Source organism: Mirounga angustirostris, unplaced genomic scaffold (assembly GCF_029215605.1).
Source record: "Mirounga angustirostris isolate CCGP_5_RB_7025 unplaced genomic scaffold, mMirAng1.0.hap1 SCAF_1, whole genome shotgun sequence".
NCBI classification, from domain to species: domain Eukaryota; kingdom Metazoa; phylum Chordata; class Mammalia; order Carnivora; family Phocidae; genus Mirounga; species Mirounga angustirostris.
Window position 1 is genome coordinate 203,025,818 of NW_026991709.1, and position 23,645 is coordinate 203,049,462.

Here is a 23,645-nt window from a genome sequence, read left to right on the forward strand (position 1 = left end):
ACGTGGGGCTCGATCCCAGGACCTAGAGATCATGACCTGAGCCGAAGGCAGATGCTTAACTATCTGAACCACCCAGGGGCCCCTAGAGACGTTCATCCACCTCAGCCACTGTGATTGGTTCATGGAGGACAGGTAACTCAAGTTCAGCCAATCAGTCTTCCTTGAGGACTTGGGCTGGGATCCCAGGAATAGACAGGTTTCCTGGACCAGAGGTGGTTGGACCAGGCAAATGGGGAACTGCCGGAGGGGGAGACACCAGAGAGGTATCAAATGCCCCTGCTCCATCTGGAGAACTACATAGAACTTCCAAGATGACACCTTCAATGGGTAACAGGAACATTTACTGACTGACTGAATGAATGAGTGAATCAATGAGTGAAATTTTCCCATGGTGAACACCTATGCATCCTTCAAAACCCACTTCAAATTTTCTTTGAGAAATATCAGAGAACACTTACTGAATGAATAAATTTTTTCCTGTGAACTTCTACGCATCCATCAAAACCCTCTTCAAATGTCTCTACGGGGCAACAGGGAGTGTGATTGTTGAATGAATATGAGAGTTTATTTTCTTGATAAACTTCTGTGTATTTTTTTTAAAGATTTTATTTATTTATTTGACAGAGAGAGACATAGAGAGAGAGGGAACACAAGCAGGGGGAGTGGGGGAGGGAGAAGCAGGCTTCCTGAGGAGCAGGGAGCCCAATATGGGGCTCGATCCCAGGACCCTGGGATCATGACCTGAGCAGAAGGCAGATGCTTAATCAACTGAGCCATCCAGGAGCCCCAACCTACTGTGTATTCTTTTTTTTTTTTTTAACATTTTATTTATTTATGTATCTGAGAGAGAGAGCAGTGGGAGGAGCAGAGGGAGAGGGACAAGAAGACTCCATGCCCAGCGCAGCGCTGGGCATGGGGCTTGATTCCACGACCCCGAGATCACCACTGAGCCGAAATCAAGAGTCAGATGCTCAACCGACTGAGCCACCCAGGTGCCCCTTCTGTGCATTCTTTAAAACATCTTCGGGGCGCCTGGGTGGCTCAGTCATTAAACATCTGCCTTCGGCTCAGGTCATGATCCCAGGGTCCTGGGATCGAGCCCCGCATCGGGCTCCCTGCTCCGTGGGCAGCCTACTTCTCCCTCTCCCACTCCCCCTGCTTGTGTTCCCTCTCTCACTGTGTCTCTCTCTGTCAAATAAATAAATAAATAAAATCTTAAAAAAAAAATAAAACATCCTCAAATGATCCTCTGGAGGCATCAGAAAGTTCTGGTTGAATGAATGAAAAATGTTCTTATTGGTGAATGATGCCTACAAATGTGTTTGATAAACAAACTAACAGATTTTTGCCTTGCAAACTGCTATTTACCCTTCAACATTCTCCTTAGATGCCCTCCGGGGGCATTAGGGTCTCGTGGCCACTTGGAAAGAAGCTCAGCCCTCCTCGACTACAGGTCACTCACCCTGGAAGAAAGACGGAAACCGAGGGGGTGGGGAAATTCTGTGGTCCCTCCTGTCACGATTTCCATTTCCGGGGGGCCCCTTTTAACCCAGTCCTTCCTGCCTCCCCCTCCCCTCAGCTAGTGAAGCATCTGAAAGTGGGGCAGCCCTAGGGGCATATCCCAGCTGGGTTTCTGGGGCAGCAGGAAGGGGCCCATAAAGGCACCCTGAGGGCTTCCTGGAGTAGGGGGCAAGTAGGCCACGGGCTTCCTGGAGTAGGGGGCAGGCAGGCCAATCTGGGTGTGCAGATTTGGCATGGGGAAGGTGAAGTGTAGTGAACCTCGGGGCAAGCTTCAGATCCCGACTGATAAGGGTAGAAACACCACCTCACCTGCTCACACACCTGCTATGGCTCCCCAGTGCCCTTGGGAGAAAGCCCAGCCCTTCAACCTGGCTCTTGAGGTCCTTGGCTGCCTTAGCACCTTCGTCTCTCCTGTGGAGCCCCAGACCTGCCATGTTCATCTTGATGTTCCCCAAAGCATCCCCTGAACTTTTGCTTCTGCTGTGCCCTCAGCCAGGAATGCTCTTTCCATAAATGAGTTCAAGAGCCCCCTTCTCTGGGCATCCCTCTGAACTCCCCCTTGGGACATCCCCAGCCTCTGCCCCTCCCTGCACCCAGCCCTGATGCCAAGGAGCTGGGGGCATCTGTGTTCAGCTCTGCCCCCTCCTCCATTTTTCTCCCTCCCTCAGTGTCTTTCCAGTAGCTGCTCTGACTTTGGGGGGGGGCTGGGAAAGAGCTGCTAAGGCCACTGGGGGCCCCCCAAAATGATTAATTATACCGGCTGCCTGGTGGGCATTACCTGCCAGGAGCCCAGCCCTCCTTTATCCTCACGATCGCCTATTTTGCAGATGGGGTAGCTGAGGCCTGGAGGGGCCAACCTTGGTGGTGGGGCAGCCCTGGGGCATGAGCCTTACTCCCGAGATGCAAAGCTCAGCCTCGCTGGGGAGGAGGGGGGAGCCCTCTGTCTGAATCCATCTCTTCATGTGCAGCTGGGGACTCGAGGGGTCTGGGCACTTCAGGGCTCAGTTTCTCCATCTGTGAAATGGGACACATAGATGGTGTCTCTTGGGGTAGGGGTCTCAGGATCTTCGAGAGGAGGCCAAGGGTTTGGCCCTATCTCTAACCATCTCTTCCATTTTTCTTTATGTTTCTCTCAATCTGTCTCTATCTCTGTCTCTGTCTCTCTCTCTCTGTCTCTGCCCTTCCCCCAGGCCTCACACACCAGTTCTGCAGCCCACTCCACCCTCTGGCCTGGCCTGGGCCCTACTCCCAGTCAAGGCTGCTCTGTGCAGGGTCACGGGGTCCCCGTCCCCACTGTGCCAGGCCTGGGACACTGCCTCTTTGTTCCCATGGCTCTGACCTCATGGCCTTCTGGGCGCCTGACCCTGACTGGCCCAGCTGCCCCCGGGGACAGGGCTCCTCTGAGACTGGGCTTTCTCCCAGCCCACCTGAGCCCCAGTCCCCAGATGCTCTTCCAGAAGAGACCCCCACCATGCTCCTCAGTCCCCTTGTGCTCCATGAACATTTTCTTACAGGTGAAAATCACATAAAATTAACCATTTAAAAAGCTACAATACAGTGGCATTTAGAACTTTGACTATGTTCTGCAACCATCACCTCTGTCCAGTTCCAGAACATTCTCATCACCCCAAAGGGACACTCGTTCCCATTAGCAGTCACTCCCCAACCCCCATCTGCCACCCCCTGGCAACCACTCATCTTTCCGTCTCTTTGAATTTGCCGGTTCTTGACATTTCATGTACCTGGGATCGTACAACATGTGAGCTGTTGTGTCTCGCTTCTCTCACTCAGCATGACGTTTTTGAGGTTCATCCACTTTGTAGCATGAATCAGTCCTTCTCCATGGACATTTTGGGCCTTTGTAGAAAGTGGGGAGAAAGATTCAGAAACTGAGACAGCCAGATGCCAAGAAACAGATGCAGAGAAGAGACAAAGCTTAGTCTGAAGGAAGCAAAGGGGCTCTTCAGGAGCTGGGACCCAGGGTGCCCTGGGGCTGGAGTTTGGGAAACGGGGAAGGGGGCATTTGGGGAGGGGGCAGTGGAGAGCAAACACTTCATAACGATTTGTTGGGAGAGTGAACGCAGACATAGGAGAACACCGGGCTCCCATTTGGTACCTAAGTCTCAGAAGTCAGCTAGAGAGGGCTGGAGACCAAGGCAAGGGCTCAGAGCAACAGGCTACTCATGGGGCTGGCACCTTCTGTCCAGCTAGGGCTTGGGCCAGCAGAATAGACCCCCAGATCTGTGGCCCTGGGTCAGACTTGCCCCACGGGTGGGTTTGTGGCCGGGATGAGGCCACCACCACCGAGCTGACTTCCTGGGTTTCTCTTTCAGTTTGACTTGCGCCAGGAGGGGCCATGATACCTAACTTTTTTTTTTTTTTTTAGTCTTTTAAGTCTTCTTTCTTACTCAGCTTCAACATGTTCAGGGGCGAGGACGGGGTGGCTGGCAGAAGTTCATCTGGTCCTGCAGGCCACTGCGTGGGCTCAATGGAGCAGGCGTGGGCCAGGCTGGTCCCCCTCCTTCTGCTCCTGCTCCTAGGGCGAGGCGGTGAGTGCCCCACCCTGACACCATGGCTCTTCTTGCTGGGCGGCATGTGTGTGGAGGGCTGTGGACCTGGGATCTGGGGTAGGTTCTGTGTCTCTGTGCCTCAGTCTTTCCCTCTTGTCAAATGGGAGATTGGCTTCTAGGGTCAGATTTGAGCATCTGCGTTCTGGTCTCGACTTTGTCTTCTGTGGAATGGGCTGAATCTCTGAATCTTTCCCACTTCCGGGAGTTCTGTGAGAAATGCTAGGAAAAAGATAAGGAGGGCCGCCTGAGTGGCTCAGTCAGTTGGGCGTCTGCCTTCGGCTCAGGTCATGATCCCAGAGTCCTGGGATCGAGCCCTGCATCGGGCTCCCTGCTCAACGGGGAGCCTGCTTCTTCCTTTCCCTCTGCCTGCCACTCGGCCTGCTTGTGCTCTCTCTCTCTGTCAAATGAATAAATAAAATTTTTAGGGCACCTGGGTTGGCTCAGTTGATGAAACATCTGCCTTTGGCTCAGATCATGATCCCAGGGTCCCAGGATCGAGTCCCACATCAGGCTCCCTGCTCGGCAGGGAGCCTGCTTCTTTCTACTGCTGCCTGCCGCTCCCCCTGCTTGTGCTCTCTCTCTCAAATAGGTAAATAAAATATTTAAAAATAAATAAATAAATAAATAACAAAATCTTTAAAAAAAGAAAAAGAAAAGGATAAGGAAAAGTATGTAGATAATTGATATACATGATAACTGATTATGTTTATAGTGTATATTACATTATTATATTAAATATATGCACATATTGTCTCTCCATCTCGTGGAATTGGATTGGAAGGAGTCCAGACCCCTGCAGATGACTGGGTTTGACCTCTAATTCCAGCTCTGCTGTTGCTGCTGTGTGACCTCGGGCCACTACTTTGCCTCTCTGTGCCTCAGTTTCCCTCTCCATAAACTGAGGATCAGCAAGGTTTCAGGGCCCTCAGGGGTCAGGCAGGGCTGGAGACCAGAGACTGGGAGGAGGACAGGGGATCCTAGGTTGCTTTGGAAGAGCAGCCTAAGAGGTTGATGAGTGGATGAATGAGAGGGTGAATGGATGGGTAGATGGGTGGATGGATGGAAGGGTGGATGGATAGATGGATGGATGGATGGATGGATGGATACTAGGACAGATGAATGCATGCATGCACGATGGGTGGATGGGTGGAAGGTTGGATGTGTGGATGGGTGGATGGATAGATAGATGGATGGATGGATGGATAGTAGGACAGATGAATGCATTCATGCACGATGGGTGGATGGGTGGAAGGTTGGATGTGTGGATGGGTGGGAGGCTAGGTGGGTGAATCCATAGATGGGAGAGCGGATGGGTGGATGGATGGTCGCTTGGCAAGCCCCCAGCCTGAGCCCCTTCCCCATGCAGTGAAAGACTGGGAATGTCATTATCTCTTCGTTGTCTTTGCAGCTGAAGCCTGCAGTACCAGTGGGTGCTGTTTTCAGGACCCGCCGTATCCGGATGCAGACTCAGGTCTGGGACAGTTCCCTGTTGTGGGGAGAGGTCATGCTGGGTTCTGACTGATCCTTTCCTAGCAGCTCCTCTCTTAGCTCCCTCCTGCCCAGCCAAAGATTCAGGCCCACCTGAGGTCTAGCCTACTGTCAGCCTACTTTCAGACAGCCTACTGTCCTGTCCTCACCAAGCTCGGGTGTCCTGGGGGACCCCACCAAGGGTCTGCCACTGAGCAGGCACTTCGTCCATTCTCTTGTGCAAGAACTATTTACTGAGCACCTACTGTGTGCAGACACAGTTCTAGGTGTGAAAGAATCAGCTGCAAGCCCAACTGACTTCCTGGGGTCACAGCCTAGTGTGGGAAGTGGATAAAAGACAAACAAACACACAGATAGCATACCAGAATGTGCTATGAGAAACCAGACAGAGGAAGGTGGGGGATGGAGGAGGGGTCTGCTTCAGGCTGGCTGGTGGTCAAGGAGGTGACACTGAAGGAGAAACTGGAATGTTAAGATCTGGGGGAAAAGCACTCCAGGCAGCTGGCACAGCATGTGCAAAGGCTCTGAGATGGGAGTGAGCCCTGTGTGTTTGAGGACTGGTGAGGAGGCTGGTGTGGGTGGAGCAGGGGGAGCAGGGGAGAAGGCAGGAGACAGGAGGCAAAGGCGCAGGGAGGGTGCTGGGAGTGGGCTGAGGCTGAGGTTGACACCGGATTACTTAAATGTCACAAAGATTCATCCTGAGCGCGCACCAGCAAGGAGGGCCCCCCTCCCCACTCTTGGTCCATTCTCAAACCTCTGGGATCTCCTCCAGGCTCGGCTTCAGGCCCCAAGGACCTGACCTGCTACCGGATAGTCAGCGCTGGTTATGAATGTTCCTGGAAGTATGAGGGCCCCACGGCTGGGGTCAGCCACTTCCTGAGGTGCTGGTGAGGACCCTGCCCCAGTCCCCAAACCCTCACACATCATCCCGCACTTGCTCCTGCCCCCATTCCCCTGCTCTCAGAGGTGTGATCTTAGCAGAGTCCTTGCTCTTCCTGGAGGCTGAGTGTCTCATGTGAGAAGGGAAGGTGAGGACTCTATTTGGGGGGGCTGTCAGCATAGGTGGGCATCCAGGTTGGGTGGCAATTAAGGTCCTTCTAGTCCTTCCTTCCTCCTCACCCGCTCACTCATTTGTCCATCCTTCCATCCATTCATTCATTTCTTCCTTCCGCCTGTGGCAGCCCATCTTGCAAGATTCTGGGGTCCCCCAAACCACTCAGGTGCAGGGCTGATCCCCATAGAGTCCCCAGGCTGGGGAGGGGGGAGTCAAAGGGACAGAAGAAGATGCTGGGATGTGATGTGCACCATCTGCTGGGGCTGCTGAGCCACCCCGCGGGTCCCTAGGACCCCAAACTCAGCACCAACACTCCCCTCGCGCAGCCTCAAGTCCGAGCACTGCTGCTACTTTGCTGCGGGCTCAGCCACCAGCCTGCAGTTCTCTGACCAGGACGGCGTAGCTGTGCTCCAGCTTGTCACGCTCTGGGTGGAATCTCGAGCCGAGAACCAGACGCAGAAGTCGCCTAAGATCACCCTGAAGCTTCATAGCGCAGGTCAGCACCCTGTTCTCCTCCTCCTCCCTGCTGCCCCTTCCTCACCCACAGACGCCTCTGGTTCCTGAGCCTAGACCTGTGCAGATTTGGGCCAGGGGCTTGATAATGCCAACGATTTTCCCATCAGACATCGTTGCGGGACATGGCAGAGTTTTTCACGGTCCCCTCGCCAATCCCCAGCTGCTGGATACTTCGGTTGCTTCTGGTTTCTCCCTGAAACTGTAATACTGCCAGGACCTTTTTGGGTCTTCAATATCTGTTTTCACGACGCAACCACGTACATATAACATCTAGAATTTGCACTCCTACTCTGCTACGCTGAGTCACAGGGTACATGAGCGAGGCCAGCAAAGTTTGCAGCTCCGGGCTGGAATTAGGATGAGGTGAGGGAGGAACCTGCCTTGGGCACGAAATTGTAAGGGGGTGCCAAAAAACTCAGTAGTCAACATAAGTAATTCTGTAAAGCAATATTTAAAAAAAAATCAAAATTAATGCCAAAAAATCCACGATGAACAAAATATCAAATTTTAAGATGAAGACAGGATCCAACCGTGTATTTGTACAGCCTTGTCTTTCTTGCCTCCCTGGAGTCCTGTCCCTGTCTCTGCCCTCATGGAGCCCAGATTCAAGTGGGAGTGATGAACAGGAATGATTATTACATATGAGGAGATACTGCTGGGAGGTCAAGGAGGCCTCCAGCTCAAGTTGAGCCTGGAAGGATAAAAAAGGATCCAACAAGAATAAAGTGTTGAGAAGTGTGTTCCAGGCAGAGGGCACAAGGGCACAGCAAGTGCAAAGGCCCTGAGGTAGAATCAGGCATGGTACGACCAAGATGCAGGAAGAATGATAGATGTTTCTCTTTAGGTCTGGGTCTAAAGAATTAGTAAGATTTCCCTAATAGTCCTCTTAAAAAAGTAGATTCAGTTAATTATCCTCGTCAGCAATTCACAAAAGTGCCTGTCTCACCAAAATGCTGCTACAAGGAGTGTTAGTCTTGAATCTTTGATCCATAGAATCCCAGGCTTAGATGGAACCTGTAAGGGTTTCCCTGATGCACATACTGGGGACTCGGTCGGTTATCCTGGGCTGGGTGGGGCAGATTTTCTGAAATTTTCAGGACCAATAACTTGCACATATGCTGGCTCCCCTCCCCAACCCCCATCTTTGCTCCCAGTTAAATATGACCCTCCGTCAGCCAGAGACATCACCGTGTCTGGGTCCGCGGGGCAGGTGCTCTTGAAGTGGGAGACCCCAGCCCGCCAGGATGGCGCCGAGGTGCAGTTCCGGCACAGGACAGCCGGCAGCCTGTGGAAGTTGGTGAGTTTATTCCCCAGGTCAGGAGAGAAAGCAGCCTTCTCCTCGGGGAACATGACCTCCAAATCAGTTTCACTATCTCTACATCCATCACCCTTCCTGCCTGGTCTCCACTCTTGCCCTGTAGCTAGCCTCTGGAGTCTCTTTGACACTCAGATCTCATCATGACCTCCTTTGCTCACACACCCTCCATTGCTCCCTATTACCTTCAGGAGGATCCTTTCCTCAGCTGGCCCCAGGTACCCTCACCCACCTTGTGTTTCCTCTGGCCCCCTCTGAATGGCCATCATTCTCCGCCCATGCCCTGCATTTCCAGACTGTGCCTTTGCCCATGCAGTCTCCTCCATCTGCACACCTTCTCCATCTGAGCTCATGAGAATCCAGCCCACCTTCAGGGTCCAGCTCAAGGGCCACCTCTCCAGGAAGCTGTCCTTCCACTCAGCTTCCTTCCTTCCTTCCTTCCTTCTTTCCTTTTCTTTTCTTCTTCTCCTTCTTCTTTTTCTTCTTCTTCTTCTTCTTCTTCTTCTTCTTCTTCTTCTTCTTCTTCTTCTTCTTCTTCTTCTTCTTCTCCTTCTTCTTCTTCCTTTTCTGAGATATAATTGACATATAACATTATATTGGTTTCAGGTGTACAACATCATTATTTGATATTTGTATATATTGTGAAATGATCCCAATTAGTCTAGCTACCTTCCGTCACCATCTGAAGTACAAACCTTATGTCTTGTAAGAACTTTTACGATCTACTCTCCTAGGAACTTCCAAGTACATCATATAGTGTTATGAACTATAGTCTCCATGTGGTACATGACATCCCTAGGACTTATTTATTTTATAACTGAAGTTTGTAACTTTTGATCCCCATTCCATCCACCCCCCAACCCCTGCCTCTGGCGACCACCAATCTGTTCTCCGTGTCTAAGAGTTCCATTCTGTTTTGCTTTAGATTCCACGTGTGCGAGAAATCCTATGGTATTTGTCTTTCTCTGACTTATTTCACTTAACATAATGCCCTCAAGGCCCATCCACATTGTCACAAATGGCAGGGTTTCCTTCTTTTATAGCTGAATAATATTCCATCTTATATATATATATATATATATATATTACATGTTCTTTTTCCATTCATCCGCCCCTGGACACTTAGGTTGCTTCTGTATCTCAGCTATTGTACATGATGCTGCAGTAAACATGGGGGCAGATATATCTTGAGTTAGTGTTTTCATTTCCAGAAAAAAGCCCAGAGGTGGAATGGCTGGATCATATTGTAGTTCTTTTTTTTTTTTTTTAAGATTTTATTTATTATTTATTTGACAGAGAGAGAGAGCACAAGTGGGGGAGCGTCAGGCAGAGGGAGAGGGAGAAGCAGGCTCCCCGCTGAGCAGGGAGCCTGATGCAGGGCTCCATCCCAGGACCCTGGGATCACGAAGGCAGATACTTAACCAACTGAGCCACCCAGGCGCCCCTGTCTTGTGTCTTTTTGATGATAGTCATTCAAACTGAGGTGATATCTCGTTGTGGTTTTGATTTGCACTTCCCTTATGATGAGTGATGTTGCACATGGTTTATCTACCTGTTGGTCATCTGTATGTCCTCCGTGGACCTTCATTCATTCCGCAGCTACCTTCTGCTGCCCCCTCTGTTGCCCTCACGCAGAGCAAGCGGGGCCTGTAAGAAACCTCAGCCCTTGGGGCGCCTGGGTGGCTCAGTCGTTAAGCGTCTGCCTTCGGCTCAGGTCATGATCCCGGGGTCCTGGGATCAAGTCCCGCATCGGGCTCCCTGCTTGGCGGGAAGCCTGCTTCTCCCTCTCCCACTCCCCCTGCTTGTGCTCCCTCTCGGGCTTTGTCTCTCTCTGTCAAATAAATAAATAAATTCTTTAAAAAAAAAAAAAAAAGAAACCTCAGCCCTTGCTTATTAGGCCCCAAGAAACCCTTAGATTGGGAGAAGACAGAGACCTCCAGCCTCTGAATTGTAGGGTCTCCTCCTCCCTCAGACAGGGAGCATCTTGAGGCCAGGGAGCCGCTCCAGCTTCAGCCTCATCTTCCCTCCCAATGTTGGGCCCCCCTGAGCCTCAGTGACCCCATCAGGTGAATGGGATCAGTTAGAGACAGGTGATATGGGACCCTTGCTGGGGAGGGGCATCTCTCTCTTTTTTATTTCCGGCCCCCTAAGCACACTCTGCTGTAGACCCTGCATCCCCCCCTTTGCAGAGGAGGGAACTGAAGCTCAGGATGTTGGGGGACCCCTCCACATCAAACAGGGCATGGGGGGCAGGCCGTGTCCTAAACCCGACTCTCCTGACCCCCAACACCACTGACATACAGGTTTTCCCTCCTAAAATAATTTTTGTAGGAAAGTACAGGATAATAATTTTGCCTCCTGAAATCTTTTAAGCAAAACTTTTACTTTGGGAATAATCTTAGATTTTCAGAAAAGTTCCAAGGAAGTAGCCAGCTCCCCTAGAAACGGCCCCCAGCCTCCCCACGTGCGAACATCTTACGTTCTTGAGTGCGTCTGTCCACAACGGAGACGAACATTGGCATGTTGCTAGGGACTAAACCAGAGATTATGCAGATATCCCCCGTTTTTCCACGCATGTCCTCTTTTTTTTTTTTTTTTAAGCAAATGTCCTCTTTCTGTTCCTGGATCTAATCCAAGCTCCCACATTGCGCTTAGAATAATTGTTTAAAATGGTTAAAGAGCTAATATTTTTTTCAAATTTTTTTTACCTTTTACCAAAAGGTAAAACTATGTATACATATATATGATCTGGTCCTAGGGCAACTGCGGACGTCAGGAGGATGCTGGCTTCGGTGAGAATAATAGTACCAACAACAGCGGCAGCATGCTAGCATTAATTGAGCACCCACTGTATGCCAGGCCCAGTGCTAAATTCTTTGTATGCTTGCTGGCCCGCCCTGTAGTTCAGTATTGGATTATTCCCATTTCACAGGTGAGGAAACAGCCTTGGGGGTGAAAAGCCATTCATTGATCAGGGCCACATCCCAATGGGTTGGCCTTGTCTCGACTCCGACCTAGGGCCGGGGCAAGAATGGGAGATCTTGAGGCCCCCCAAGAGAACAGGGTCTGGCCTATTCCCATGGTGGCCCCAGGGCCCAGCACACAGTTGGCACTCAATAAGTGTATGATGGCTAAATGACGAGTGCCAAGCCCCGGGCACCCCCAGGTATGGGACAGCCCTTCAGCTTGATGTTTGGCCTATTTCCCTGCCAGAGTCCTGCCTCTGCCCCCTGTGGACGGATGCAGCCCAGGAATTCCAGCTACGCAGGCGGCGACTCAGGCCGGGAGCCCCAGGAGACCCCTGGAGCAGCTGGAGCAGCCCCGTGTGTGTCCCCCCTGGTGAGAGCACTCAGAGCCACAGGAACGGGGCAGGAATTAGAAATACAACAGTGGGGATTAGAAATAAGGTGGCAGGTGTTAAAAATAAGGCGGCGGGAGAAATTCATAGTAATTAATAAAAGGTGGCAGGGCAGGGCTCCTGGGTGGCTCAGTCGGTTAAGCGACTGCCTTCAGCTCAGGTCATGACCCTAGGGTCCTTGGGACCGAGCCCCGGCTTGGGCTCCCTGCTCAGCGGGGAGTTGGCTTCTCCCTCTGCCTCTGCCCCTCGGTCCCCCTACCCCCAACCCCCACTCATGCGCACTCTCTCTCTCAAATCAATAAATAAAATCTTAAAAAAAAAAAAAGGTTGTGGGGCAGTGAACGAGTTTCACTTTGTAAAATGTGGAGAATCCATAATCTAAAAAGAAACGTTTTCCAGTCTTTCTCTCCTTCCAATGTGTCCAGTTGGTTTTGCTCTTTTAAAGCCACACAGGGAGTTGGCAGGGGGAGACCACTGTGTCGAGAACACGTAGTTTCCCAAATGACACAGGAAGCTGGAGTTTGGGCAGCTCCGAAGTGGAGATGTGGCCCAAGAGGCAAGGAAGGATGAGGTAATTGTCAATATTTTGCCCCTGGCCTTGTGACCTGGGGTCTCCTCCGGCCCCAGTGCCATTATCTGTGGGAAACAACTCCAAGAGTTATTTTCAGACTTCAGAACAAAAATTGTAGTAGAAAATGCATAATATAAAATGTTCCACTTTAATCATTTTAAAGTGTAGGGTTTTTTTTTTTAAGACCTTATTTATTTATTTGAGAGAGAGCGCGCACGCATAGCAGGGGGAGGGGCAGAGGGAGAAGGAGAGAGAGAATCTCAAGCAGACTCCCCATCAAGCCTGGAGCCCGATCCCACAGCCCTAAGACCGTGACCTGAGCTGAAATCAAGAGTCCGATGCCTGAATGACTGAGCCACCCAGGCGCCTCTAAAGTGCACAGTTTTATGGAGTTAAGTATAGTCACGTTGTCATAGACTAGATCTCCATGTTTCCGATTTTGAAAATTATTTAATGACCCATGGGAATCCTGTGTTTCAAGGGAGGGAAGGAAAAGGCCCTGGGTCCCTGTGCGGGGTCTGCGGGAGGTGGCGGTGAGCAAGGGACAACCCCCAGCGTCACTGTCTTGCCACCCCATTGCAGAACATCCCCCAAAGCCCACCTTGAAGTTCTCGGTGGAGGCGCTCCGTCCACATGGGAGGAGGCAGGTCACCCTGCACGGGCAGGTAATGGGCCATCACAATGCTGTGGGGTGGCCGGAGATGGGGAGAAGGAGACAAGAGGCTGGAGTCGGGGTGTGCAAGTGGGATACGGTGAGGGAAGAGACGTGGAGGTGGCAAGGACTCCAGGAACTGTGGGTTTAACTCTGCAGTTAATGGGGAACAATGGAGGGTGTGTGAGCAGAGAAATATGACTGGGTTCAGGTGTTCACAGACTTCCCCTGGCTGCCATGGGGGGAACAGACTGTGAGGGGCCAGGGTGGAAGCAGGCAGGCTGGGGTGGGCCATGTTGGTCTGGGTGGGAGATAATTTCCTTGAAATCCCCCAAACAACCCATTAAGAGCAGTCTAATTAACCCCGTTTTACAGAGAAGGAAACTGAGGCACAGAGGGAAAATCTCTTGCCCAAGTCAGGGGCAAAACCATCAGATGTTTCACCCACTGGCTTTACCATAACTAACTTGGCCGGGTCCCTAATGGGCTGGCACAGTGAGGCTGAAGTAAAGCTTTACTTCCTGTCTTTCCTCTCATTTGAATTCCCTTTCTTAGGAAACATTTCCAGGCTTGAGGTAACTGGGTCCAAAGATAGAAAAAACATTTTTTTCCTGACTCTCGGTAGGTTTTGCCAAATTATTTTCCCTCCAAGCCAACATGCACTGGTCATGAATGCCTATTTCCCAGCAGTCTTGCCAGCACCACGGGTTTTGTTTTGTTTTGTTTTTAAAGATTTTATTTATTTATTTGAGAGAGAGAGTGAGAGAGAGCATGGGAGGGGAGTGGGTCAGAGGGAGAAGCAGACTCCCCACTGAGCGGGGAGCCCGATGCGGGACTCGATCCTGGGACTCCAGGATCACGACCTGAGCTGAAGGCAGTTGCTTAACCAACTGAGCCACCCAGGCGCCCGTTGTTTTGTTTGTTTTTAAAAAACTTTTGGCTCATGTCACAGACTGTGGTCCATGGATGAGTCTGTTCAGGGGCTGCACCCTGATGTTGACCCATGGGCATGATGACTGTGTTCAGGTCTCCACAAACCATCTCTCACATTCACGACAGCTGCCCCAGCTTGAGCTTCCAGAAGGCTGCCTCGGGTCCAACTCTGGCGGGGAGGTGACCTACCGTGCCCGCCTGCACATGCTGTCCTGCACGTGTAAGACCAAGTCCACAATGACCTTTCAGCTGAGGAAACCGCTCAATCTCTCTGGCGCGGCCTATGACCTGGCTGTTGTTTCCCAGAATCGCTTCGGCCCCGGCCCCAACCAGACGTGGCACATTCCTGCCCAAACCCACACCCACACAGGTGCCTCCTCTGGCCAGGGAGGGCTGCGGGAGGGCCTCTCAGAGCTCAGCACTTACTCTGAGCCTCCGCTAGACTAGGGTGAGGCAGGTGAGGCACAAAAATCAAACAGGTGTCGAATTTAGGAATGTGTCAAAATCACTAATTAAGGTACATACTGTTAAAATGCAATATTTTTTAAAAAACTCTAGCTGGCAAACTACAGCCCAGGCCAACCACCTGTCTTGGTACATAAAGTTTTCTGGGACCAGGGCGGGGATCAGGGTGTGGTGAGTGAGGCAGGATGGCGCAAGTACACGATTGATCCTATCTTCATTTAAAATCTTGATATTTGTTTGTTATGTATATGTATAGACATGCTTAAAGATGTACCTATATTTATAGATATGAGGAAAAAATCAAGACTTACATTTATGTATACATGCATGTGAATACATATACATATGTTATTGAGGTGAAATTCACATAGCAACATTAATCACTTTAGTAGGTACGACTCAGTGGCATTCCGGACATTCACAATGATGGGCAACCATCACCTCTGTCTAGTTCTAGAACATTTCTATCATCCCTAAAAGGAGACCCCATGCCCATTAGCAGTCACCCCCCGTCCTTTATCCCGGCCCCTGGCACCCACTAATCTGCTTTCTGTCTCTGTGGATTTGCCCGTGATATACATGGGATCACACACCCTGTGGCCTCTTTTTTTTTTTTTTTTAAGATTTTATTTATTTATTTGAGACAGAGAGAATGAGAAAGAGAGAGCACATGAGAGGGGGGAGGGTCAGAGGCAGAAGCAGGCTCCCTGCCGAGCAGGGAGCCCGATGCGGGACTCGATCCCGGGACTCCAGGATCATGACCTGAGCCGAAGGCAGTCGCTTAACCAACTGAGCCACCCAGGCGCCCATCCCTGTGGCCTCTTGTGACGGGCGTCTCTCACCCAGCGTCACGTTTTTGAGGTTCCCCCATGTCGTAGCGTGTGTCGGGGCTTCACTTCCTTTTCGTGGCTGAGTAACGTTCCACTGTGCGGATGAACCACGTGGTGTTTATCTGTTTTTCCATTAATGAACATTTGGGCTTTTTTCACCTTTTGGCGATTAGGAAGAGCGCTCATCACACATTTTTGCATTCATTTTTTGATTCTTAAAAAATATTGCATCGAAACAGTGTTTATCGTGATGACTGAGTTCTTTGGTGCCTCCAGTTTTGTGCCTGATGCGTGCCTCACTCACCTCACCCTGGTCCTGGGCCTACCGAGCACCCAGCAGTCCTGTGAGGACAGGGCTGGTACAGTGATGCCCATTTCAGAGATGAGACCACTGAGGCTCAGAGACAGAAAGCCCCTTGTCATGGTGGCACGGCCACGAGTCTGTCAGCTCCTGGCCCGGTTTGGGTCATGGCCCCACTATGTGACCGTGAGCCAGTGGCTCTCCCTCTCTGAGCCTCAGTTTCTGTATGATTGGGGGGCTCACGCTCCCACTTTGTAGCAGAGTGGCACCCGTCAAGCGCTCAGCACTGGCCTGGCGCATACAGCTGGTGCTCAATAAATGGTAGTTGTCCCTGGAATTGGAAACAGTGCCCGCCTCCCTGAGGTTGCCGATGCCCTTGCTGGAGGGAGCGGGGAGAGATGAGCCCTGGGGACCGAGTGGGTGTGTCCTCAGGCCACTGAGCTCTAGTCGGTCTGGGAGGCCCATCCTGCACCACACCCACCCGCCGCTGGGGGGGGGGGGCGCAGAAGGTGGGAGGCCGGGCATCTGCTAGAGCAGGAGATGCTCCCCGGGCTGGTGGGGCGGGGCGGGGGGCAGGGGGGAGGTGGGCAGTACAGGCAGCACAGAGGGTGGGCGTTTTGGCACGGAACTCACGGTCAGACCTAACTCATTCAAACCGCCCTTGCTAGCCTAACCCTGCCTCTGTGCCTGGCCCCCAGCCCGGCAGCCCCCAGGATTGAGGAGACGGAGCTAGATACAGAAACTCGCAGCCCTGTGGGGCTAGAGTTTGGCGAGAGGGTGGGATGGGGCTCTGGGAGCCTTGGACTGCGGCGGGCGTGGGGTGGGGCGCGGGAGGGGAGTGGAGCAGCTGTTCTGATGTGCCTCTCTCATCTGCTTCCAGAACCAGGGGCTCTGAATATCAGTGTGGGAGCCGATGGGACCACCATGCACTGGCCAGCCCAGGCCGGGGCCAAGGCATATTGCATTGAGTGGCAGCCCCAGGGCCAGGACAGGAACCTTACCAACTGCGCACTGACTCCGCCCCAGGACCCGGACCCTACCGGCATGGGTACCGTAACGTCAGTAGCCCCGCCTCTGCCTCCTCCCTTAGAGCCCCCGGTCGGCTCCAACCTATAGGGGCTGTGCGTGTGAGGTGCCTGAGGCCCAGAGCGGTCTTGCTCCTTGCCCGAGGTCACGCGGAGGTGGGAACCTGCCACCCATGCGGGTCTGAAGCCTCCTGCCAGTGTCCTGAGGCGTCAGGGCTCATAGCTCCGGGCAGATTGCACCCCAATAGGTAATGAGTTTCACATCCCAGGGTGTTTGTTAAACAGCCACCGGCGCCAAAGAAGGTGACAGCCCACAAGATGCTGGTGGCAAATTAATGAGGCCTCTGGAGAAAAAGGGGGAGCCTTAGAGCCCCGGCAGCCTCTCACTCTCCCACTGCCTACCCTGGGCCTGGCCAGGGCCCCCGGAAACCTCAGCCTCAGCCTGGCCCTTGACGGGTTCCTAGACTTGGGAGCCAAGAGCTGGATCCAGACGCACCTGGCCCCGTAGAGTCCGGGCTGGGCTGCAGGTGGGAGATGGGCTAAGGGGAGAATAAGGAAGGGATCCTGGAAGAGGGGACATTGGTGCAAGGGCTTTGAAGCATGGGCAGGAGTGCTCTAGGAGTTCCTGGCATGCGGTACGGCCAGTGCAAAGAGGCGGAGGTGGAGATACAACCTATTTACCGGCCTGGGCCTTGTCAATCCTTCTAGCAACCTACAGCTGGAGCAGAGGACCTATGGAGCAGAAGGTGTGTTACCACATCACGATCTTTGCCTCTCCACGCCCAGAGAAGCCCATCTCGTGGTCCACAGTCTTGTCCACCTATCACTTTGGGGGCGATGGTGAGTAGCCCACACCTGCAAGGTGGTCTCTCTGGAGGGCTTGGTGGTGGCCTTGGGTGTCGGGAGGAGGGAACGAACACTTAGAGGCCCTTACTCTGAGTCAGGCCTTGGCCAGAAGCCAGGCGTGCGGAAGTCCCAGGGGATCCCGAAGACAGCCCCCCCCAGCCCCCGCCCCAAGCGGCATTGCCCCATTTCATAGATAAGAAAAGTGAGTCTCAGAAAGGGGCAGCGATGGGGCCTGAGTCGTGGAGCTGGGATTCAAACCCAGGCCCGCCTGACTCTGTTGCCAAGCTTCCCTGGGTCTCTGGATGGTGCCAGGCTGGGCAGGCAAGGAAACGTTCAGCCAGTGCTCTTGGAATTGACCATGGCAATAGTGCTAGTTGCAGCCTCGGGGGCCGGACGCCCACAACACGTGTTGGTGAAGAAGCTCAGCCAGGACTCCGTGTCTGTGGACTGGACACCATCCCCGCTGAGCACTTGCCCGGGGGTCCTGAAGGAGTACGTCGTGCGCTTCCAGGATGAGGAGGGCAACCTCATGTCTGGTACGTGAGGCAGCGCGGGCCGAACGGGGGGAAGAGGGGGCCTGGGGTCGATGTCTGCCTTGCTAGGGGACCCTGAGCACCTCACGGGCCCTCTCTGGGCCTTGGTTTTCCCACCCATAAAACAAGAGTTGTTCGACTCAAAGAGGCCAGACTGCCCTTTCCGGACCCCCAGGAGGGCCCAGTGGGCAGCAGCTGTGGGCTCACAATGGACTCCGTGTATGGATCACAACCCCTCGTGCGAATCGGCAACTGGACTCCCATGGAGCGGGATGATGGTGTCCATTTCACAGATGGGGAAACTGAGGCCTGGAGAGGGATTCCTGCCCCCAAGGGTTAAGCAAGCCTGGATTTGGGCTCAGTCAGGTGCTCCTTCCTGCCCCTTGGGAGGGAAAGAAAGCAGAACGTACAGGGCAAGTCTCACCAGTGCTGGGGTTTCCTGTCGTTTCACACACTGGGGGCTCCACCTTCCATGCGGGGAACACAGTCTTTTGGATACGGCCTCACCCAGGCACCTCCTGCAGCAACAGGCCAGGCCAGCAAGACCTGCCTCTTCGAGTCTCTGCCTTCTCACCAAGCACCCAGCACCTGTCAAGGCATGAATGCCGGGGGGGGGGGCTTGCTGGGGGGATGCTCTAACCTCAGAAACACAGACATCCTGCCATCTGCTTGACCACCCATTGTTTAGAGGGGGTAAAGGAAGCCAAGTGGGGTTCAGTGTCTTATTCAGGGTGGCGCAGCTGGAAGCAGCCCTTTTACCGATTTGTCGTAAGTCAAAATGCTGAAGATGAATGCGCCAAATGCCCATTGGCCAAATTGACCAATCCTCCTCCCCCCTCCCCCCGCTCCAATTTCTTTTGAAGAATATTCCTCTTGAATATATGTATATACGAAGAATATAGACCTAGGGTTCTAGGAATTGTTTTCTTCTTGATAACAGCCAACAACTGTATTCTCATTTTAAGGATTTTTACGGAGAGCTTTATTTGTTAAAGCCATCCAATTCCACAGCGTGTGTTGAGGTCCTGCTGTGTGCTGAGGTTGTAGGGACACTGAGGAAGCAAGATAGGCAAAGTTAATGCTGATCTTCACCCTAAAGACGGGAAGAAAGAGAGGGAGGAAACCATGGGGATATCTGGGGAAAGGGTGAGCAAGGTAGAGGAGGCGGACTGCCAGTGCAAAGGCCCTGAGGTGCGACTGAACCTTTAGGGAGCTTGGACGATGGGGCTGGGTCCGGGAGTGAGCCAGGAGCCAGCAGAGGTCAGAATTTGAGGAACATAGCATCATTCACTAAATAGTTTGGGGAAGAATATTCCTCCAAATAAGTTGAGGTGAATGGGTGCATTCAGAGTTTTCAGCAGGGACGCCTGGCTGGCGCAGTCGGTTAAGCATTCCACTCTTGGTTTCGGCTCAGGTGGTGATCTCAGGGTCATGAGATCGAGCCCTGCCTCAGGCTCCACACTCAGCGCGGAGTCTGCTTGAGATTCTCTCTCCCTCTCTCTCTGCCCCTCCCGCTCATGCTCTCTCTCTCTCTCTCTCAAATAAATAAATCTTAAATTTAAAAAAAAAAGAATTTTCAGCAAAATGTGCTTGAGTCCCCACTACCACTCCCAGGGTGTGGCTGCCCAGCCAGGACCTGGGCATCCCACCCCTGAGCCTGGCCTCCTGGGAGTAAAGGGAGTCTGGGGACCCAGGGCTGCCTCCCTCCCACAGAGCTGCCCGTGAAGCCCACAGAGACCCAGGTCACCCTTGGTGGCCTTCGGGCTGGCACAGCCTACACCGTGCAGGTTCGAGCAGACACAGCGACACTGCAGGGCGCCTGGAGTCAACCCCAGCCATTCAGCATCGGTGAGTAGGAGAGCAGGGCCTGGGTATGTACCCAGCATGCACTGCCCCATCCCGAGCCTCCGCAGGCAGCCCCGCCCTGGCCCTGCTCCCCATGTATCTCCCACAGGAGAAGGTCCCAGCCCACTCTGCTCCCCCCTCCTTGTGCAGTTTCCCCTCAGAGACCTTCTCTCACACTCCCATTGCCTTGCCCATGCAGGCCCCTCTGCCTGGGATGTTTGTTCTCCCCGCTAACTCCTATTCATCCTTAAAACTCAGCTCAAAAGCTTCCTCCTCCAGGAAGCCTTCCATGCTTTCCCCTGGGTGCCCACCCTCCCCTCCCCCCGCCCCTAGCTGTGACAATCCTTCCTTCCTGGCCTGACACCTTGGGAGTGGGTGAGGGTGTCTGTGTCCAGCCTCTGCCTCCCCCAGCCTGGGGGGCTCCAGGGGAGGGGGAGGGGGCCGGGGGCCATTTGTTGAGTGAATGAATGAATGAATATGAATGAATGAGTGTCTCTCTTGTCACAAAGATAAGGAGGTGGGCTCCGCTGTCTTGGGGTGTGTGGCCAGAAGATATTTGGAAACCAAATGATCCCTATTCCTGCCATGGTCCTTTCCTGTTGCCCTTATAGAGCAGTCGGGTCTCAAGAGAACCAGTGAGTCAGGCTTGGCATGGGGTGGCAGGTCTGGGTCCAGGGGAGCAATCACGTGAGCACAACCTGCGGGCACGTGGAGCTACAGTGTCCTGAGCCCTGTGCGCCAGGCCTTTATCCTGCAGATGCGGGGCAAGTGGGTTCCCTGGCCTTCTGCTTCACACATGAGGAGCCAGGCACAGAGGGACCCACGGCGTGCCATGGTCAGCAGGGAGTTGCTGGAGGGTCCCAGCAACTCCTTCCCAGCTCCCTTCCCCGTGAGAGGCAGCAGGGGTCCCTCCCCCAGTTCAACCTCTCCCACTCCCAGAAGTCCAGGTTTCCCGGTTGTTCGATTTGTCCATACTCCTCGTATCTCTGGGGAGCTTCGCCAGCATCCTTCTCCTGGGCGTCGTTGGGTACCTCAGCCTGAACAGGTAATTTGCACCATCTCCCCCAAGATGATCCGTAATGGCAATAGTGATCATAGGAACTGCTCACACTGAGTCGGTATTTGTGCCCAGTTTACAGATGAGGAAACTGAGGCCCAGAGAGTCAGGCCCAAGGTATCCAGCAGTGGGGGCAGAGCTGGGATTTGAACCCAGGTCTGTCAGACTCCCGCACCTCCCACCCCCAATCCACATCCATTCTCCCTTTATAACCTAGCAGAGATGAAAAGAGTAAGTCAGAACAATTAAAAAGTAAGAACAGAGAGAAAACACTGCTCCTCTGACCAGCTTCCTCCCCTCCCCAGGGCTGTGCGGCACCTGTGCCCACCCCTGCCCACACCCTGCGCCAGCACTGTGGTCGAGTTCCCTAGCAGCCAGGGCAAGCAGGTAAGGGCTCCTTTTCTAATTTAAAGTCCTATTTCTTGGGTCTATATTCTGGGCAAGAGTAATGGCCATGCGTTAACTCATTTTCTTCTCCCCTAACCACTGACACAGGGACTCCAAAACCCTGTCCTATTTCACAGATAGGCAAGCAGAGGCCCAGAGAGGAACCTCCTGTGGGTCATTTCCTAGCAGTAGAAACAACTCAAAATGGCTTCAACAAAACGGGAGCCTGATGGGGGATGGGGGGTGGATTCCCCAGACGGTGGGCTTCAGGCATGGCTAGGTCTAGGAATCCAGAGACTGGGCATCCATTTGTCTGGACTGCTGTTCTGCCTGCAGGCTTCCCTCCCACTCAGGCTCAGCCTTTCCCCAGTGGAAGAAGGGTGTCCATTGTCCCCATTCACTTTAGCAAAAGTCTCAGGGCCATCACCGATAGGCCTAGTGGGGTCACATGCTCATCGGAGCCTATTGTGGGTATCAGGGGCTAGAGGGCTCTGATTGGCTGGGCCAGGTCACACGTCCATCACTCAACTTGTGGTGGGGCCAAGGCCCAACCACATCAACAGTGAGAAGAGGAGCAATGATTTCCCAAAGAGAAATGGGGTGTGTGTGAGGGTGGGGGTAGGGGGGCTTCCTAAAAGGGGATGAAGGGGGGGGTGTCATTGAGGCAGAGCTGATCCTCAAATTGGTCTCAGGATTTTAGGGAATTAAGCCAGCAGGAACCTGATCTGCCCCTTGTGTGGTTGGAAAATAGAGCCCTGCCCTGAGCCTTGGCCCCACCCTTCCTATCTAGGCTTGGCAGTGGGCAAGCCCCGCAGACTTCCCAGAGGAGGTGTCCCTGAAAGAGGCCTTGGTGGTGAACACGTCCTGGGAAAAAGGTGAGGGAACTGACCTGGACACACCTGCTGGGGAGGTGAAGACAGAGCTCCTTCGGGGCACTCCTGAACTGGCTTTGGACACAGAGCTGCCCCTGGAGGACAGGAGACAGGTGCAAAGCCACCCTGAGACTCTGGCTCTGGGGCCAGGCAGGCAGGAGGGTCTGGAGGGCAACCCTGCCCAGGTGGCTGGACTCTCACTGCCCTTGGGAGACCTGATACAGACCCCCATATTCAGGGGCCCTTCGCACGTGGGCCTGGAGGCCTGAGGGAGAGAGGGGGAAGTCGGCCTCCTCCTTCAGGCAGGAAGACGGAAGGCGGCTGGTTATTAAGCAAACATTGCATACCCAGCCTGTTCCATCTAGACACTCACGTGATGTCCTGATTCCCCGTAACCACCTCGAGAGGTACATGGCTATCCTACTCTACAGATATGACCACTGAGGCTCAGAGAAAGCAAGTGGCTAGCCTGAAGCTAGGGCAGCACAGGCAGGAGTCAAACCTGGGCCGAGTGACCCAGACCCCATTTCCCCGTCCCGGCCCCTCCCCTCCGGCCAGCACATATTGTGCCACAGCCCCTTGGTGGGAACCCAGGAACCACCATGAAAAGGAAGCCGCCACACCCCCTGACTGCCATGGGGAATAGACTGGAGGGGGGACCCAGAGGGGGGCTCGTGCTGATCCTAGGACCCTAGGCTGGATGTTGTGGCCCAGGAGCACTCGACGGGGAGTCCGGGCACAGAGCTCTGTTTCGCTGCAGGGTCCAGCCCCGGAGGAGGATCTAGTCGTGGGAAAACAAGAGGGGCCCTAAGCGTTCTGAGGGAGGTGCTGGCCCCTCCTCAGCCTCAGTCTCCTCCCCCGTAGAATGGGGGTGAGGATAATATTGAACTCGCAGGTCTGTCGAGAGGGGTCTACGGCTTAATAAATGGGCCTTCTGTTGCGTAACTTTCCCCTGGCTGAAACCTGCACGGACTGTTCAAAACCCCCCAGTAGGGGAGTTCATTCATTCATTCCACACGCATTTATTCATCTCTCCCTTTGGGCGCCCCCAGGAGCACCCGGTCTGGGGGAGACAGAGCGGGATGATCACTCGGAGCTCCGCAGAGTCAGGACTGGGCAAGGGGAGCGACGGCCCGAGAGGGTGTGTTTTGTCCCCCCAAAACAGGAGCCTTGGTTCTTCCCCCCGCTCCGCCCCTCTTAGGGGTCCATCGGCCCTCCGCCCAGGGCTCAGGTCGGGAATTGGGGTTCCCCCTTTCTCCTGACACCCAACACCCCACAGCAAGAACGCGTGCCCCCCATTCAGCCCCGGAATCTGCCCTCTTCCCGTCCTCTTCCTCCCCGAGCTCCTCCCATTGTTAAACGAGTCGTCTCGGATTCCCCCCGTGGCCACCAGGTGGCAACAGCAACACGCGTCTCCCAGGCCTAGACCGGGTGCGGGGGGGGGGGGACCCTCCCCCCGCCGCCCGCTGCGGAGCTTGCAAAACAGACTTTTCCGGTGTTAAGTGG

The 23,645-nt window shown here is 53.6% G+C and overlaps 1 protein-coding gene across 1 annotated transcript; it reads left to right on the plus strand.

Annotated features, from left to right (window-relative positions):
- The first annotated feature begins 1,241 nt into the window (after positions 1-1,241).
- IL12RB1 (interleukin 12 receptor subunit beta 1) lies at positions 1,242-22,403 on the plus strand. Its single transcript, XM_054504028.2, is given in 17 exon segments — positions 1,242-4,070; positions 5,500-5,562; positions 6,352-6,466; positions 6,960-7,129; positions 8,304-8,446; positions 11,223-11,256; positions 11,678-11,803; positions 12,976-13,058; positions 14,105-14,348; positions 16,455-16,622; positions 17,308-17,439; positions 17,826-17,981; positions 19,692-19,826; positions 20,763-20,868; positions 21,186-21,267; positions 22,058-22,243; positions 22,245-22,403. Coding segments are annotated over 17 exon segments (2,187 nt in total). The 5' UTR covers positions 1,242-3,940; the 3' UTR covers positions 22,359-22,403.
- Positions 22,404-23,645: the final 1,242 nt, after the last annotated feature.